We start from the raw sequence: 19,881 nt of genomic DNA, 5'->3' as shown, positions 1-19,881 counted from the left end.
AGCAGTTGAATGAATCTGACTAAACGCACTTTTTATGTTGTCCTGCTGTAGCTGGACAACATAAAAATACCCCTTGCTTTTTCTGTCCCTTCCATAAGTCTTACTGCGTGTGATTTCTGCCAGTATGTGTTGTAGCAGTGGAATCTTACCTTCTCCCTTTTTTAGTTTTTATGTGTAGTAAACCCTTGCTATCTGTAGTATTTGATACTTGGGCAGATCTGTCATCAGAACCATCCTAGGTCAGGGACAGCATTTTACAAATGAGCAAAATGTCACTGCCAGTTACAAATGGAGTTAATTTGCCCTATGCATCTGCTTATGCAGATGACCTAATTGATTGTGTTATAATCGGAACAGAGATACTTCATAATGTATTTTTCAAAAAGTCCATTTCTGCAGAGCGTTTTGCATGCTTGAAAATGGAACTGAGCTTCTGTGGTTTTGATTCATTCAAGCTCTACTTAAAATTTTAAAGATCATATTTTTCCCACTGTATGGAGCACTAAATGTAGATTTCCTCTTTGCCTCTTAAACCTTTGGAAAATGCTAATGGGAAATGAGGAAAAACCAAAATATATGTGCGTACGAGTAGTGGTGGTGCTGATGATGAGCAGTAAATTATTTAATTATGGGAACCCAGAGGAAAACATTGTAGTGGTGCAGTGTATAAAGGCTACGCTTAAGGTGTATTGAAGAGGGAGGAATGTGGGCAGTTACCTGCAAGCAAGAAAAATACTGCAAAGCTGTGAAGTACTTCATTAATGTGTATGAATTTTTTGTTGGAGGGGAAATTTTAATTTTGGAAAGTGGTTTGAGTCTTCTTCATCTGTGGGCCATTTTAGCCTTAATAAATCAGACTATAAATTAGTACTGAATGACTTTTCTGTCATTAAACTTGTTTGAGCTTGCCTCCTGGTGAACCGCGTCAGCAGCACACAGAGCTTGATTTGGTTTAATGAGTGCAGTGTATAAAATCATAAATGGTCCGTCGAGAAATGCACCCTGTAATCTGTATGCACTGCAAAGAATTCCTTCCCCCTCCTCCAGGTCAAGCCAGCTGCTGCTGCAGAAGCTGACATCCTCTAGCAAATCCTGAATGAATGAATGAAAACAACGTGATCGCCCTAATAATGACCACAATTGCACACGTCAACAGCTTTATTTTACCGAAATACAGGCACCATTTTCTAGCAGGCGAGAGTAATAAGATACTCTATTTCTTCAGTCTTGCAAATGAAAAAAGGTTGCCAAAGCTCCCCTTCATCTGCCCCCCCACCTTCCCCCCCCCAAACCTAGAGCTGTTTTTACACAATTTGGAATATAGTTCCATGCCATGGGGCAGTATTTTGTCTTTGTTTCCCTGCTTGTTCTCAGCATTTTAGTACATGATGTGTGGACACTAAAAATGTGTTTGTAGTCTATATGGTGATAATAGTGTATAGAAAATTGATTGCTGAACTGGAGGGCTACTGCAGTAATAATGGAGGACTTGAAAAAAAATTTTAAATGTTCCATTTTCAGACATGGACCATTTTGCTGTGGCTTGTTAAACAATGCTGCTCCAGCTATTTATAGTTGTTATCAGTATGCAAGTCTTGGGGAAGTGGCTTGATTAAGTTTTTTTGTCAGTTTTTCAAAGCCATTTCCCACTGCTGTAAAATATGAGCTTAGGCTCTAGGTTTAATCCTGTTGTTTTTCTCACCAGTGCAGGAGATGTGTTTGTCTTTGGCTCTGCAGTCTGACTTGGATTGTTTCACGAATGTGCTCATTCTGGAGACTGCTGCTGATTCTGATGGATAGATGTTACTCTCTTAAGACACCTGTCCCCTCCCCACCTCCTTTCAGCCTTTTTCAGTATAGATTCCTTGATCTGGCTATTCTGCTAAGCCATTTTGTGTGGATATTTTAGTGATTTGCTAGAGGTCCTTTTATAAAGGAGATTTCTGTGAAAGCGCTCCAGCTTTGAGCTTCTACAGGTCAGAGCAACTACCACTGCAGGCACTGACATCACTACTACACGAATGAAAGCAGCATGATCTGTTTTTTCTCCCATCATCATGTTTTCTACCCCTTCTTTCTAGTATACTGTAAATGTTTTTGTTCTGTAGCAATACCTTGTGTTTTTAGGACTGAAATTTTCAATAATATAATATTTTCTTCTAAGCAGATTTGGGGATTTTTAGTTGTTAGGAAACCATCAATGCCAGTAGCAGTATTTGGTTAGTACTGCTACTGAATGGGTGAGAAATTGTGAATGTTATATGTATTTTTTTAAGGTGCTAAAAAAAAAAAAAAAAAGGGGAAAAAGGGGGAAAAACCTTCTGATATCATAGGATAAATCTGCAGTGTGCAACTCTACACCTTTCCTCTTGGAATGTATTTATTCCTTACTAGTAGATATTTTTTATGGTGTGTGCTCTTGTTTTGGAGAGCCGGCAGTGGAAAAAGTGTCTGATTGAATGTAACAACACATGGTTTTCTTAGAGGGAATATATCTGTTAGATCTCTGAGTGCATAAAAGTAATGTCAACAGAATCTGAAGCTATGTGGTTTATGACAAAGGTGTTCTGGTAATAGTCCAAAGAAGCCAAACCCTTGGACATGTCAAATAAAACTTGCCACTTGCTCATGGACACATCTTCTAAAGAAAAAAAGCAAGTTTACTTTCTTGCCTTACCTGGATAAAATCAGAAGTTTCTGCTGTTATGTAAAGTAGCTTGTATAAATATGAGAGAGGGTTTCCTGTTTAGTTTCTTTTTTTTACAATAGGTGAATATTTTGTATACAAGGAGGGTGTAAATGACTTCTATATGATTCAGACTTAACACTGGTTTCACCAAATGCTTTGATTTGTTTAGTGTTAATTCTGGTGGTACTGTAGTATTATGTTTCATATTTTTCTAACTTTCACTTACACGTTTTATAGCACAAACTTTTTTTCCATATAAAATTTTAAAGACAAATGTTAGTTTTAAGGACATACGAAAAATACTGTAATCAGTTTGGCTGTTAAAGGTTCCCAATGTCTTTTACTTCCCAAAATAACTCCTGAAGCGTTGCCAGCATTGGTGAGAGAAAGCAATTACAAAAGATGCTAAACAACTGCATAACCCAGTTCTGCTGTAAGAAGTATATATATCTGGTTTTAGGCTAGTGGAGGGAGGAGTGGAGTAAAACAAATAGTATTGTTGATCTCTAGACTTGTAAGGGATATCAGTATTATAAAAACACCCAAAATGTGGGCTTCAAAAAGTGGAACTATTTTAGTATCCTGGATTCAAGCCATCCAATATTGTGGCATCATAAGCATTTATACCAGAGACCAAGATGATCTTTCCTTTATTTCTAACAAATGTAGGTAAGGAAGTAATTTTTGTGACGCTTCCTATTTCCTGATCCCTGAATAATAGCAGTATTCCCATAATTGTATGGCCAAAACAGTTTTGCTCCAGCTTTGTCCCTCTCTCTTCCCAAAATAGCTTTCATTGGAATATAATATGATGAAATAAAAGACCCTGGCTAAATTTGATCCAGTTGTCCTGAACTCAGAGGCTTTTTAGTTATATGTTTTAACATGACTGTAAATGAGAATGGTGTATTAGATGTCTTTAATAAATATGCTTTATAAAACAAATAAACTGTGCTTCTTTCTGGTGTTAAACTACAGGAAAGTAAAATAGGAAGGTACTTTCTCCATTAAACTTGAATAGTACTGTAGTAAGGCATTAGCTATGAAAAAAGAACCTCCCTACCCCATGGAAAAAGCCCAACTTAAAGATGTATATGTATATACCTGTTTTAAATTGCTACTTGTCCTTTAATTCTTATTCTTTGGACAAGCAAGTATTCATGTGTTACAGATGGCCAAACTGATGGCCAAATTGAAGTTACTTGCCAACATCTGTGCATAGTAAAACAGAGGCAAATACTGAAATTTGGTTTCTGAAATACATAGTTCCTGTGTTTTGTTGTTTTCTTTCCCATGGTGGTGGGGTGAATGGAGGTTCTTAAAATGTATTTTAAAATGCAGGGATGGTAGATCAAGGGAGTGTATCTTATAATCTTACAAAAAAAAAAGTCAGTGTTCACCAAGCCTAGACTGCTACATTGCAAAAATTCACAGTGAAAAGCCAGTTATTTTCAAAATGGGTTTGTGCTGCTACTCTGTCATTATGAAAAAAATAATAAAAATAACTGATGCAGTAATTCTGAAGTTTCAGTTCAGTCTAGACTTGAAAGCTGTAGTTGTAACAATGCAAAATGTGTTGGAAATAGAGTATATGCTCCTCAGTGTTTCAGTTTAAGTGAGTATCTGAAATACATTTTCAATGGGCCTTCACTGGTTGATTAATTATCTTCATCTGAAGAATATAATAATTATTTTTAACCTGCAGTGAAAAACGAAAGTTCCTGTTTAAATCAGTTGGCAATTACTTCAGTAGAGAAAAGCATTGCCAGCACTTGACAAAATAGGTAGTTCTTCATGGATTTCACATGTGTTCACGGGAAGTTGTTAAAATAGTAGGGGTTTAAGCATCAACTAGCATTTTTTAATAAGTATCTTTTATTGATGAAAAAGTGACCGTGTATTAAAGATGACTGGAAAATTTTGCTCAAGAATTTAACTGTTAATGATTATCATCTTGGTTTACTGTTAGTATTTAAATGAATGTTTATGTTATTCTTTCAGTGCTGCCTCCCATGTAAATCTGTAGTGCTTAAACAATGGCTTAAGGCATTTTCAGGCGACTAAAATAATACTTACATCTCATCATTAGAAAGGATGCATCACAGCAACTTGTCAGCCTGAGATTGTGCCCTTTTCCTTTGTGTCACCATTTTTAAGATTTGGGTTATTGCAAAATGAAGAGCATTGGAGATAACAGTGAAGGAAAATGGGTACTTAGTAATCTAATTTGGAGTAATAATTTTGAATCTGTATTTACTTCCCCAAAATTAGATAGTCCTTCAGTTATGCTTTATTTTTTTCCCATCTGATTTGACTCTGAAGTTCATCACTACTATACAACTAGTTTTGAATTGGGAATTAAATGCTAAAGTGTAGAGATAGCATTGAAAGGGATCAGAGGCTTCTGCAGTGTGGATGCCACACAGAGTATCATGATACAGTGTGTAATAGCAATCCTTTGGAAGGGTGAGTCAGGCTCTCCGGTTCTTACTTTTCTGAAGCTGACATCGCATCCATGGAAGCCCTCATCCACAGCTGAAACTGAAAAACATGTGCTCTCAGGAACTCTTCCCTACTCTCCCAGCTGTGTGAGTCTGGGCTTAGCACCAGAGCTGTATGGTTATGTGGCCCCCTTGGATTGTCTGGTGATAACTTTGCTCAGACAGTGTGTCCTGGTAGTAGGACAGAGGAAGGCATGTAGTTCCTGGAAGTCTGTCTTGGAAGGAAACGCAGCCAGGCCAAGTGGGGCTTGTTGGGGAGTGCTCTCAGTCTGCTGTCTCAGGCCTTGTAATACTTGTAATGTCTCTGCCCTGGGTGTGTTCATTCCACTTCTCCTTTGGTTTGTGCACTTCCTAGCTGCTGCTGCTGATTCCTGCCAAACTATTCTCTGAAGAAAAGACTCCCAGAAAGTGTGAGTGTCTACACTCAAGCAATAACAGTTTTCTGCACAAAAAATTTGTAAATGGGGGATTAACCTAAACAGTTGATGTTAGGTCAGTGAAGATGGTTGTGATGGGAAGTTTTCATTTTTTGTAGTAGCAGATCTCTTAGCCTTCCATATTAGATATTGTTGCTTTGGAGATTGTGTACACTTCCCAGTAGGTTGTAAAATGTTATGAGCTTGAGTTTTGAAACCTTAATACAAGGTACTGTATTGGTTAGACCTCCTCATTTAGTGTAGCATATGTCCTGATGATAAATGATGCCACTGATGCTGGTGTTCATAAGGACTTAACATTCCCTGTTGCTGGTGTCAAATTGAGGAGTAGCTGTTTGCAATGGATATTGTTCTCTGAATCAAATACAAATGTGCTATTAACAGCATTGGTTCTTACATGCCATTTATTTTGCACAACCTGAAACTAGTTTTACTAGTAGTACCCAAACTATGCATTCTGTTTCCTCTTTAGGAAGAAAGTGTCTCATATTTTGCTCATAAGAGCAGTAGATAGTAGTTCTGTCATGGTTTTTGAATAATCTGAAATCCACTGTAGAGTATTTTCTTCTCAGTCTGCTGTGAGATAGTCTAAACAAGAAAAATAATTTAAGTGTCTCATTCCTTGAGCAGTGCAAGTCACCTGTTTGAAGAAGGATAGCTTCAGCCTCCTTTCCTGTGCTGTTACCGCCAGGCATTTAGCACTGTTGTAGACACGCTTCTGAATTTCAGGAATTAACACATATTTCTGACTGATAGGTCATTGCAAGATGACTGGCGTTCATACTTGATTTTGAAACTAATTTCTGTAGCTAAATTAATTTTAGTATTATATAGTAAGTATAAATCTGTCTTTTAGAAATGTAATTACTCAGTTGTGAACTGATTAAATGTATGGCATTGTGGGTATTGTTATAGTATGTGCCTTTTAATCTCAGGTGTTTTGGTGTTCAGCGTCTATTCTGGAGTTCTGAAAGAAATAATTAGTAAAGGTTGTCTAGCTGGATTACCTGGGTATCTACATTTTTTAAAAGTCTTCATAGTTAGAAAAAAACCCCAAACATTTTAATATAGGTGCTTAGGCTGCAGTACCAAAAAAAATTCAAAACTGTAATAATTGCTTGACATTTTCAGCACTTGGAGACCAAGCTATCATTGGAAATAACGTGTTCTTACCAGGAAACAAGTTTTGGTTATTCAGTGTTCAGTTACTAGCTAATTCAATTAATTGTAGTCTGCAGAAATTACCCTGTAAATACAAACCTCACTTCAAATTACGTCATGCAGTCAGCAGTTGGCTATTAGGGAGCAGATTACTTAAGTGCAAATATGAATTCCCAGGTTTGTGAACATGTAGCTCTCAGGGATAACAGTGCAGTTGCTTTTCTTAGACGAAGTGCTGTAACGGTGCTGGATCAGAAATGCTGCTGGTTAAACCTTGAAAATTTTGCACTGTGTTCCCATAACTCAGGCCACAGAGACACAGCATGGAGGAGCCAGCTCTACAAGAACTATGGGTTTCTGTGGGTATTTAACAGGATCTCAGTACCACCCCTTCTGCACGTCACGGCAGAGCTCCCTAGCCCAGTAGGACTAAAGGTGTTGGTGATTACAGCAGGTATCAGAGTGGTGCTGTCTGTGCTCGAAAGGTTTGGTGAGTCCAGTTCTCACACATGGAGGCAAATTCAGTCCTGAGTGTCAGCTGGTTGGTCTTTCTGGAATCTGGAGCCCTGGAAAGTACATTATGGTGGTACTATATATTATATAATATATATATATATATAACATAATATATATTATAAGTGGTTTTGCAGCGTTGACTCTGTGAGTTAGGTGTTACACCTCCATATTCAGCATACATTATTCTAAATCTTTGTTATATGTGATATCTTAACTTTCTCCTTTTCCAAGCAGTGAAGAGTTGAGTTGTTCACAGAAAGTTAAATCCAGATTTACGCTGAGTGCCCCGGAACAGACTTTGACCAGAGTGACTCTAAAAATACCAGCTAACTGCTGAAGAATGCAGAATGAGACTTAGGTTTACACAGTAGTTGGGAGGCTGCCAGGTTAAAGGAGAAGCTATCTTCACAGAAGTAAATTTCTGTTCAAGGTCTTAAAATCTTTATTGTTAACTGATAGCTGTGTTTGGTTAATTGTGGCAATTGATAGTGGAATACCACACTTCCTTTCTCTCATACTCTGATTCCTTTGGTATTTCACCTTCAGTGGCTCCTTTGTTATACCTGATACCCTGCCCAGAATAATCATCTTCGCAATGTTTTCTTCACCCACAAAGAAACCATAAAATACATTTGAAATACTTGCTGTTCTTTTCAAAGGAAACAAGGAAAAGTCCTAAACTGGAAGAGAAAAATTTCTCATGGGCAAAAATGTAATTAACTCATGCATGTTTAAAAGTAATGTGTATTTGAGAAGTGTCCATACAAGGAAGTGACTGGAGACACATACTCTGTGTAGGTTATTCTCCATGTGGAAGATCCAAATAAACTTCAGGTGTTGTTGTAGAAAGAGAAGTTTATTCTTTCAAAACAAATGTGCAGTCCATACATATATTATTTAAAATATTCTGTAAAACTGTTGCATAGATCCACCTTCCGAAGAAGGGACTAGGCTATTCAGATGATTTGAGACTCATGGTTTTGTTTAGTGGTGTGGATAGCCTTTAATATGAAGTCGAAGGATGCAGGCAGATCTTTTCTTTGCAAGATTTATGGTAGAAACTTAGACTGGCCACGTTGAAGATGGGAATTACCAACTGTAACAACTCAAAATTTGGGAGAAGCGGAAGAAATGGGTGTGCTGACACTGTACGTAGAATGTTAGATCTTGTCTTTGTTTAGTCATGCAAGTTTGCATGCATATACAGCAAAAGAAGAAAATCCTACATAGAGGTATGTTCAAAATTCATAAATCTGGAGTAAAGTTTTGGATTTCTGAAGGAAGTAGTTTGAAAATTCGTCTAAACAGGGTTGCTCTGCCTTCAATACAAAGAGAATCTGTTTTAATGAAAAATGTTAACACTATTGGAGTCTTTCAGACATCAGAAAAGTTCAAGGATGTGATCTGATTGCATGGACACTTGTCGCAGCGGGGATTACTGCAACAAGTATATTTCAAACCAGGAGTCCCGTGGAAACGAAGTATATATGGACAGATTCGTGGTAGATGTTTCAGAGATGTTTATTTCTCCAGCTGCATGGCCGGGGCTCAGCTCAGGAACTCCGCAGTCACGGGACCCGAGGGTCCTTGGCCACCCCGGGGAACACAAAACAACCAATGGGAAATGAGACTGAGCAGGGACAGGGAAACCCCGTGTCTCCCCCCCAGGGCCCCTCTCCCAGGGCTCCATGGCAGGGGAGGAGACCCCAACAGACACTTACCTCGAAAAGGCTGCTAGGGATAAGCAGAGAACCTGCAAGAAACAGCAGGAGGAACTGAGGAAAGAATGTCATGTTACCAATCAAAAGGTGAACCTTAGCTGAGAATTGTTAAAACACGAACAGGCTTGGTCTTTGTGTGCTTTAAGACAGAAAATAAAAACAGGCAGATTGAAAAATGAGGAAGAAGTTGTAACCGTTTGGTACGAAGAAGAATAGATCTGAGAATGCTCTGAGACTGATTTGCTTAGAATGTATGGTTTCAAAGTCAGCTCCAAGGAACAGTAGCTACAGTCTCAGAGGAAATAGCCCAAATACTTGGTCAATGCTTTGTGCTCACCAGAACAAAGTCTAAGAAATCGCTTTCCATAAGGACAGTGATTTTTAACTCGGAAAGATGAACCCCAAAATTGTAAATACTGTAAGGATAACTTGGAATTAGGAATTAACAAGACTGTGATAAATATAGATTGCATATTTCAGTAAAGTCAGTTCAGAGATCTCCATTGCAGGATTCTAGAGCAGCCTACTCAGAAATTGACACTTACATTCAAATTTCTGAGGCAGTCTTGTTAGTAGGAGTGACATCATTTGAGAATAGATATCTGAGTATAGAATATACAATGCTGATGTTTTAAAAATGTGAAAAACATGTCCATTGCTAGAGAACTGTCAGTGAAACTTCAGAAGACATTTGAAGAGATGGTGGAAACCAGGAAGAAATGTTACAGTGCAAAATGAGCTTTCCAAAGGGTGTCATGCTAACCTGGTGGTTTTGATAAGAAAACTGATCTCCTAGACGGGAAGTAGATCTTCTCTGTTTAGGCAAATTTTGAAATTAGGGTGATGAAACTGTTGATGAATATTGAGAGGTTTAATTAGTATGCAGGAAGCTTATGCAAGAAGAGTTTAAGAACCATGGGAATTGAAATAATAAGTAAAAAATAAGATTTAAAAGTAAAAAGTGGAAGTTTATGTATGTGAGGTTGTACTTGAGGAGAATATATTTTCCTTAGAGGAGGAGCATCTAATTTGAAAATTCTGGAGGGTGGAGTTGGGTGATGGTTGGATCTCTAAACTGCCAACATGAAGTGACGGAAAAATTGCTGGGCACAGGTCTGGTCTTGCATGAAGTGCAGCTGGCCACACAGGGTCTGCTGGGGCATTATATGGGGTACTGCCCACCATTTTGGTGCTCCACAGGTCAAGAAAGGTAAAAGTCAAACTGGAACTGACTCAGAGAAGGACTCCCAGATTAGGAGTTTAACTGTGTGATGTTAAAAAAAAAGTCACCTCTGAACAAAAACAGTTGCTTTGTCAGAATCTGGGTGGGCAAGGAAGGGAATGAGTGGGTGGATTGCTTTGACAATGTAAATATTTATATATTAAACTATAAGAAGGCCTGAAACTATCAGGAGAAAAATTTTCCTGGGTCATTTTTCCAGTAGGAATTGTGACAAAATAGCTGCTGTAAGACTGACTGTACTCTTGTTTTGAAGTGATTATGTGTTTTATCAGTGCTAGCTGTGAAGTGGGCTCCAGATTTAGGAAGTTGCCCCTAGTCCTTTGTTTCTATGTCTTAACTGATAATGAAAAAATAATTTATTTAATTGTTGAAGTTGAGCACTCTCATTTAGGCAATCAGTTTTAATCTGGTTTTACATTTCTAGTCTTCAATTTTTTTTTCAGAAAAATATATTATTGTTTAGTATAATTTTCTCTAGCTAGGAGAATGCTTTCTATCTCTAATAATTGGTGATCATTATGATGGCATTGTATAGCCTCTATGCATTGATTACAGTTCTTTGTATATTTTGATTATGAAAGTAGTGAGTTGTGCCTTCTGATTTGTTTTATTCATTATTATGTCCAGCTGCATTTTGATGGAAAGAAGAACTAGATTAAAGGTTTACAAAACCCTCACTTTCTACATCTGGTTCAATTTTAAGTATTGTTGTTATAACAAGAAAAAAAAATCCTTTCAGAGTCATGAAGTTTATTCTAAAAAAGTGGCAGTTTCTTCAGTTGCTGGATCAACTGGCTGTTTATAATGACCTTCTGTATTTTAATTATTAATATCCTGGGAGGAAAAATAACACCCCAATCTTTAGTGCTGTTCTTGGTTCCCAGTTTGGTTCTCAATATTGTAGACATAGAATAGATGATTTAGCAGATCTAAATTAATGAACTTAAAGAAGGGAAATTCTCTATATCTGCTGAAGTGCCCAACAGTTAATGGATAGTTGTTTCAGTGTGCTTTTTCCCAAGTACTTAGCTGCTGAGCTCAAATCAAATTTGTCTTATCTTTATAGTATGAGCCTTTTTGAGTTACTTTATTAAATTATACTATTTGTGTAGTATTTATATTTGAAGTAATAACCTTACAAAGAAAAACATATTCTAAAAATGTGAAATACATAAAAATTGGAAAGGTCTGGAATTAGTGTTTTTTACCTACATGGCATCCTGTTAGAAGAGTGCAAGTGTGTAGGTTACATTGGTTGAACAAAGCAGGCTTTTGTGACATGAAAAGCTACAGGTCCTATACATGCCAGCAGTAATCCTTGTTAGAAGAATAATTTAGCTTTAGTGGGCTGAAACTTTCTGCCATATGGTTTGTTTACTTTTCTTACAGAGATTAGAGCGTTCTTTCTGTGTTTGATCTCTAAGGATAATGTTGATTTTAAACAGGGGAGTTTTGCTATGAAGAAAATCTGACTTCTGAAAGACATTCATAGTCGCATTTTACTTGACCGGTGGTTGGGGGGAATAAGGGACACGAGGCAGAGACGTCGCTTCAATGTACATGCATAGGCAACCAGGATTTTGAGTCATCTGCAGGTCCAGTGAAATATGCCTACAAATTCATCCATGTGTTCTGTTTCCTCTGGTATCCATACTAGCCCTGCGCACCGTGCCTTCCTGTGCGGTTGGGTGAGCAGAGCTGACATCCTTGCAGAGTCGTGCATGAAACCTCTGTTATGGAAGGAAATGCCTTAACCTCTGGGTTGGATTCAGTGACTAATCAGAAGCCCTCTTCTCTTTCTAGGTGACTTAGTCATAGCTGTAAAAGATAACTCAATATAGTGGATTCCTAAATCCCGTACTGTGGGTCAGTGTGTGTACGATTTTCCTTTGAAGGAACAAGCTGGTTTTGTTTTATGTTGTTTTCCCAGTATAGGTTACGTCCTGTCTTGATAGACTTCTGTTTCTTGCAGTTCAGTCTGAATTGTCATAAGCCTGGGCAGGTACAAAACCAAATCTGCCCTGACTACCAGATTGTAAAATGCTCTGGGTGGAAGACTGGCTTCTCTCTTCATTTTTTTTTTTTAATCCCTGAAGAATTCTGTATGTAGAAAGCATATCATTCATGGACCTGGATCCTTGTTCGGTTTTGGTTGTTGGAGCCTTGGTTAGATTTTGGTGCTGTTCTGTGCTGCCATTTTTTTTTTTTTTCTTCAGTTAGGATGATGAGAGGAAATAGAGTGGATTGTGTCAGTCTCCTAGTAACTTAGAATGTCATCCCTCTTCATTTTTAGTCATTCTGTCTCTTGATTTCTAAAGATAGAAACTGGGGAATAATTTCTGAAGTTGATACAACTGAACCAAAAGCAATGTGGTGCACATAATGAAGACAGACGTTTTAAGTGGATGAATGTAAAGTATTTTAGAGATGTATCGGAAGGTAACTTGAAAAGACTGTCTCTTCTTATATTCTCTTAGAATTATAATTTTGGTAGCAAAACACTGTACTGCCTTTTAAATGTTTGAAAAAGCTAGTATTTTGCTTTAAGATATTAAAAAGATTAAGCAATTTAATTTGAAATTATGAAGGAAGAGTGCAGTAATTTCACATTTTTTCCTTTCAATTGCATAAAAGGGTGTTGTGGGTTTTTTTAAGATGCTATTTAAAATCCTATTTTTTATTATTTTGTATGAACAGTACATGGCAAACAGTGTGCTCTTTGTTGCTCTGCACCTTTCTGAACTGTTAATGCAGTCATGCAGCCAGTTAGCAGACTGGGTCAGAAACAAGTCTGTCAGTCACTGGCAACTGGGAAATGTCTTTTGAGCCAATAGATCTCTTTACTCCTCTGGAGTAAAACTTCAGGGGACCCCAAATCCCTTGTTAATCTTTTTCATGAGAGATTTTGGCTCCAATTACAAGAGAAAAGCCTTCTTGAGAATGAAGGTTGAAATATTTTTTAGAGTGTCCTCTAATTCCTCCTTATTCCATCTTTTTCCTGGCAAAGTCATAGAGACAAGTTCTGCAAGTTAAACATGCACTAGTTGGACCATCTACCTATATAATCAGAGCAGGAAAGACCAATCAGATACACATTCAGATATCAGCACAGTGGGGTGGTTTTTTTTTCACTTGCTTAAAAAGCAAACCAACAAAAAAAACCCACCTCCCTTGACCAGACTCTTCAGAGACAGAGTCCTTTTGAATCCAAAAATCTACTTTTGTGCTACTCAGGGAATCACTGTCCAAAGTAAGCAAGAGCAAAGATAACCCTTCGTCATGCTTGTACAGGGTGTAACAGGAGGAGGGGCTTTTAATTAGGTGTAGGACAGTCATCAGTAGCTGCTGTGGGAAATGTGACCTAAGTGATGTCAAGCCATCATTCTTATGGGTCACTGTGGGTCACCATTCCTTAATATTCAGCTTTCTATTTCTAGTTTTTGATTTCCTAGGCTGCATTCCCACATAAGGCATTATTTAAGAAGCATTCACACATGCACTTCTTCAGCTCATTGGGTTAGTAGATTTTTATAAATTTGTTGTCATATCTGGTAGGAATGTCCTAGAAGTACCTGATACTATTTAATGGTGCTATACCCAGTCTCTGAACATTCTTTGAGCCAGACTACTTGAACTCTGACTCTGTGGCTCTTGAAAAGAGTCTTAAGCAGACTAGGAAATCCATCATAGTCCTCCTAAGAGTATTTTTGGAGAAAATTCTTTTGAAGTTAATATTAATTTCCTAGGTGAAATCTGAAATTCTTAAGGAATGGATGAGTCCTAAGCTTGGACTCATTTCACTAGTAACTTGTGACCAAAAGGTTGTGCAGGGTGCTAGCAGCTAAACTGAAGAGAAACAACATCTCATGAAAATGTATTGTGGGATTTAGTACTGATAGTTCATGGTGTCTTGGGTTAATACTTTAAGTTAAAGAACTTTTGAGAAAAGAAACTAAGAAATTACTTCAAGAATATTGTCTAGCCTTTTGTCAGGACAGTGTCACGATTAGCTGACATCAGTAGTGAGATGACAACACTCCTAGTCTGGGGGAAGACTTAATCTTACTTTTATTTCACGTTTTTCACTCAGCTTGAGAGGAGTCTGTGTTATCTGAGACATTCTTAGGATAATTTTAGTCTTTGAAAATCAGTTACATCTATGCGAGTACAGGAGTGGAAAAGTTTTGGCCGAATTTGAACTGGATTTGCTAACTGTTGAAAGAACATGGGGAGAAAAGATGCTGACAGATGAACTCTGGTGGATTGAGCTGAATCAGTTTTTTTAATGCTACCAATGCTAACTGTCAGTATTGCTCTTCTACTGCAGGTGATTCTCCTCCTTGCACATGTGGCACAAAGCTTTATTTAAGCTGAAAATGGACTGTGAACATGGCTTTCAGATTATGTACAGGTTACCTGTCTAGCCTAGATGGGAAGGCAAGCTCTTCATTTTAGAGCTCTAGCAGATGGTTTTATTTGAGTCCCATGTCCTTTCCAAAAGAGCTGTCGTGTTAGCCTCTTACTGAATTACATTTTGCTGTCAGAGAAATGGAAACCTTTTTTCAGTCAGTCTAGGTGGTATAACTAGAATTCTCTTTGCTCTCAACACAGCATGCAGAATCATGATTTCATGCAGTTTATTTTAGTTGATTCCTGCTGGGAGGTAGGATCATGCTGAATTTTGCCAGCTGTAGTATTCAGGTGGACCCTTGTGTCATTTTGTATAACATTAACATTCATAACTAGAATTGTGTAGCAATTTGCCCTAAATACATGCCATTAAAACTTGTGGCATTTTTTAAATAACACATAGCATCACAGGATATTCTGAGTTGAAAAGGACTCACAGGGATCATCGAGTCCCACTCTTAAGAGAACAGCCAATACAGAGATCAAATCCACAGCCTGGGCATTATTATCATCATGGTCTAATCCACCAAGCTAATCTTAGTCGTCATGAGGTATTTTGCCTTGCTGCAAGCATATGTCTTGCTTTTTTAATTTCTGGCTAACTTCCTCAGGTAATGTTATGCTGCTTAAGTGCTGTGATCTTAAGTTTGCTTATTCTGGAGGTAGAATTGGTTTTCATATGAGATGTCTCACTTTTCACTGAGGAAGACAGCAGAATCCTTTGACTTACCACTGCAGTAAAATCCATTCATATGCTTGAGATGTTGTCAGATGAGTTTTAGTCTGAAACTTGGATAAAATCAAGTCTGTAATTTTAGAGATTTCTTTGTTTTGTTGAAGCCTTTCTGAATGCTGAAGTCTGTTGGCTATCTTCAGGAGCTGTTGAAGCACTTCAGCTACTTCGATTCTCTGAGAAAACTGGAACATGAGGTTTCCAACCAGAGAAAGTGATTTGGGCTGGAGAAGGATATTCATGACAGCATCAGCATTCCATTGATAATGAAAATTTGAGGAGAAGTGTTATGTAGTAGCTCCCTAGAGTAGTGGGAAGCCAGACTTAGGAGGTGAGAAAAGCAAGATTAAGAAATAAACTCTGAGAGCAGTTCTAGTATTTAGAAAACAATTTAAGCTGACCTGATCTGCCACTGTTGGGGTCCAGTACAGTGATGCTCTCCAGGGCATCCCATCATCTCTGAATACATTACTGTACAAGACACCTTGTCAGATGATAATTTGCGAAAGTTCCTTCAAATGTCGTGCTTATAGATCCCGTCTCCTTTATTTTTTATGATCTAATGATATATCATGAAAGATGAGGAGCCAAAACTGTTACTGAACAGACCACAGTGCTGCTGCTGTTCTAGTGCTCCTGGCGGTTTCTGCCCATTATGTTGTGGCAACTTTGCTGTAATGGGGAAAACCATGTGTTTATGACTTTGGGGGGATGCACTTTTCTTTATGTTTAACTCAGTGAATTGCTTTCACACCTCTGTGCATGCCATCTCAAAGGAGATGGAAGGAGCACAGACAACGGTGGAATAGGGATGGCATTACATTTTTGTTAACGTGAATTGATTTATGCAGTTCAGAAGTGGTTTGTTTCCTGTAATTCAGAGTAATATTGATGAATATTAGGGACTTTGGAAATCACATCTTGAACATTTTCTTCTCTTGGCTTCAGGGCTTGACAGTGTCTTGCAGTCCACTTCCAAAATGACCATGGAGAAATAAAACTAGTAATTTTTGGTGGTGTTGTTTCTCTTCAGTTTTAATGGCATTAGTATAGTTACTAATGTTGGGATTCGTTGTCTTTCTTCTGGATGTAGAACACGTCACAGACCGTAGCTAATTCTCTGGTTGTATATATTTTGTTGTGTCTTTTAGGCTTGTGTTTTCTTGGGTTTAGTCCTTATTTCCTCATCTTCAAACATAATTTTGTGCATTGTCTTTGACTTGTTTTAAAAGGTGTTTTTTGAGAAACTTTCAGAACTTGGGCTACCTGAAACAGTAGCATAGTGCCATAGCGTGACAGGGAAGGTTGGAAGAATTCTTTGTAGCTGTGTACCCATTAGGTACACTTGTGTTTCAGCACAAATGTAAACACTCGTTTCATTTTTAAAATTTGTCATCTTTATTTTGGATTTCAGACTTCTTTACTTTTAATGGTTCAGGGATCTTTCTTAAAATGCCAGTTTGTCACAATGGGAATCCTATAAGAATAGATCTGTTTGAAATGGTAGGGGTATGATTTATAGATAAGGCAGTCAAAGCAATTATAGTGTGAGGCAGTATGATGTATTACGTCATGTCAAATTCACAGCATTACTTAAAAGTCTTCACCTAAAATTTGTAGCTAATGCAGTGTTTCAGCAGATCTATATTTGTATAAAATGGTCTGTTTTAACATTATTGTCTTCATATATGATGCTGTAACCATGCTGTATTAGTGCAAGCTACACCCTAATTGTGCTGAATGCTATATATCACATTGATGGTGGACCCTGCCTTTTGAGATCCATCAGTTCTAGGTGATACACAAATAGAAAATGGTTGTGAAGGCCAGTGGCCTTGTTTGGAGTCAGAAGTGTGCCAGCAGATCTGCTCTCACATTCTGAGCAGTGAGTAGGCTTTTGGTGGGTCAGATCAGTGCATATCACGTGACTAATTTGGAAGGTATCTCACCTGCGAATTTCTTTTAGTAGGGGTGAGCAAAACAGACAGTAGTTGCCATGTAGGGCTTAGGTTGGCTGAGGTGGAGTCTAGACGATGAGTATATAAAGTAATTTTGCCTAAAGGACAAAGCAAGACAATCTAGAGAGTGTGCTGTAAAACTCCTGTTCTTTCCCACATCAGTCTCGTGAATCACCCTGCACTTTGCTCTCCAAATGAAATACAAGAAAAAGTGTTCCATGATCTGGGTGTATGGAGAGAGAAGTACAGGGAGGAGTCAAGGATTGCAGGCAAAATGAGGAGTGAAAACAAGCAAGGCAGCTGCTCTGACCTGAGCTCTTTCAGAGGGAAAGACACAGACACACTCTCAGCTTGCTAAGGCCTGTAGCAGGATCTTGTAAATAATACGGACTTGATTTAAATTATGAAATAATATGGAAAAGAGAATAAATTGGATAGGGATTTTCTTGATAACCACTATTTTTCTCATTATTTGTATTGTAGTATCTAGAAAGCTAAGCAAGCTGACTTAAAGAGTGCTATACTGTGCTATATTTTCTATTTCTGCGTGTCTGGCTTTCCTGAGTTGCATCATCACTGTATTTAAATTTGCTTGATGTTTTTTGCTGATGAAAATACATAGCATAAGTAGCCCAGTTCTTCGCAGATATGAACACCTGAAGCATTGTGGGGGTTTTGTGACTGTTAAATTTTCCCTTTTCTATTTGTTTTTCTGCTTTGTCTGATGTTACTTGCTTTGATGTGATGGCATTCTTTTCAGCTTGGCATTTAGACAAAGGTTTCTGATATGTTTTTGCCATTGTGTGTCATAGCTAGCTTTTAACATTTCGCATCAAATTTAGCCTGACTTTTTTGTTGGTTTTGTTCTGGTTTTCTACAGTGGACAGGCCAAAATCCCAGCAAATCAGAACTTCTGGTACCATAAGGCGAACTTCTTCTTTGGACACAATAACAGGACCTTACCTCACAGGACAGTGGCCACGTGATCCCCATGTACACTACCCTTCATGTATGAAAGATAAATCTACTCAGGTAAAAGCTGTAAAACAAGACAACAGAGATGTTTCATATAACTGTCTACTCAATTTAATTCTGAAGAAATGTGGATTCACTTAATTTTATTATAAATATGAAACCCTAAAATAGGTTGCAGTAGTCTTTTTTTAATCGGTGCTAATGCAGTAACGTGGTATGCGACGGTAATATTTTTATGCTTTTAGAAAACAGTTTGTTAAAAATAATTTTCTCAGTGTGGGCAGATCTGTTGAGGCTGATCAATCTCAGCCTTGTATCTGGTTTATTTTGAAGCTGCTATATGCAAAATTGTGCTGAATGTTATTTAAGAAAGAGTCCCTATAGCAGTGGCTGACAAACTAAAGATTTTACTAAGTCATGGTAATAAATCTGTTGGTCTCAAAAAGTGTGTTTGTGTGTATGCATGGGGGTGAGGGAAGGCTACGGAGGTTATTGATGGCCTGATACTCTTGTCATAGCCTTGGATTCTCTTCAGAGCTCTGTCTTTGGTAGGAGCCTATGGCAGGTAGGCTGCTGGGGCATTCTGCTGCTCCAGTGCTCTTTGGCTAGAAATGTGAATGTTCTTTCTTGCCTGCTTCCTCCTTCTGCTGGAGCTTGTTGCCCCCAAAGATGATTAAAAATACATAATTCTAACCAGCCTACAATTATTATCAAAGGAGCTGCATTCTTGTTTTTTCAGTAGTGCTTTTGGGGTTTGGAATAAGCCATTTGAGTTTGACTTCCAAACTAAATTGGAAACCAGAAGAAACTAGCTCTCTTCAGTTATGTTTTCAATCTAACAGGCAGTGTAGGTGTAGTTGTTAAATCAGTTGCTTATCTCTTGTGCCATGATTCTGATCCATAGTTATCATGGGTCTTGAAATAGATTCTATGGTTCTAGTCTTTTGTGTAATACTGAGTTTCTCAGGACAAGTTAGAATGTATGTAGAAGTTTCCTCGTCTCTAAAATATGCTGTCTTGCAATGCAGGAAGCTCTTTGATGGGGTAAAGATAAGCATAGAACGCTTAGAAAAGAAAAAAAAATGGGTCTGTATGTTTCAGAAATCTCATTTAATGAATTTGAGAAACTGATGATTAAAATGTTCCAAGAAAAATTTTAGAAACTTTGGTGAGGACCTTTTGGAAAAACCTGTCTTCATGTCCTGCTTATTTTGGAACCAGACAGTTAGTTTTAGCAAAAAAGCAGCAGTCATATTTACTGTCACAAAAGGATCTACCTAAAAAGCCCTTAATCCTGGATTTATTTTCAAGGTGCCTTCCTTTCACAATACTGTGCCTTTAAAGTCTTTCTGTTTTGAAAATAAAATTTCCATTCAGGAGATTTTCAGTAGCATGCTTTGTACTTACTTTATTTCTCAACCGCTCTCTTAAGATACATATCCATATCAATCTTTACAAATACTCTTATGAATAGAAAATTTAGAATATTTAAACATTCACAAACAAACCTTTTCACTAGTTACGGAAAAGATAAACA

The 19,881-nt window shown here is 37.8% G+C and overlaps 1 protein-coding gene across 4 annotated transcripts in view; it reads left to right on the top strand.

Annotated features, from left to right (window-relative positions):
• GLCCI1 (glucocorticoid induced 1) overlaps positions 1 to 19,881 on the top strand; it is a 54,359-nt gene that overhangs the window by 2,010 nt on the left and 32,468 nt on the right. For all 4 annotated transcript variants that reach the window (XR_004240659.1, XM_032111310.1, XM_032111299.1 and 1 more), the window contains exon 2: positions 18,250 to 18,401. Coding sequence is in view for 3 of the 4 variants with exons in the window: in XM_032111310.1 (XP_031967201.1) it covers positions 18,250 to 18,401 (152 nt within the window). In the remaining variant the exon portion in view is untranslated. The remainder of the gene's footprint in view (positions 1 to 18,249; positions 18,402 to 19,881) is intronic.

This window comes from Corvus moneduloides, chromosome 1, assembly GCF_009650955.1.
Source record: "Corvus moneduloides isolate bCorMon1 chromosome 1, bCorMon1.pri, whole genome shotgun sequence".
In the NCBI taxonomy this organism is placed as follows: domain Eukaryota; kingdom Metazoa; phylum Chordata; class Aves; order Passeriformes; family Corvidae; genus Corvus; species Corvus moneduloides.
The sequence above is the reverse complement of the archived record's forward strand: the minus strand, read 5'-3'. Positions and strand labels throughout refer to the sequence as shown.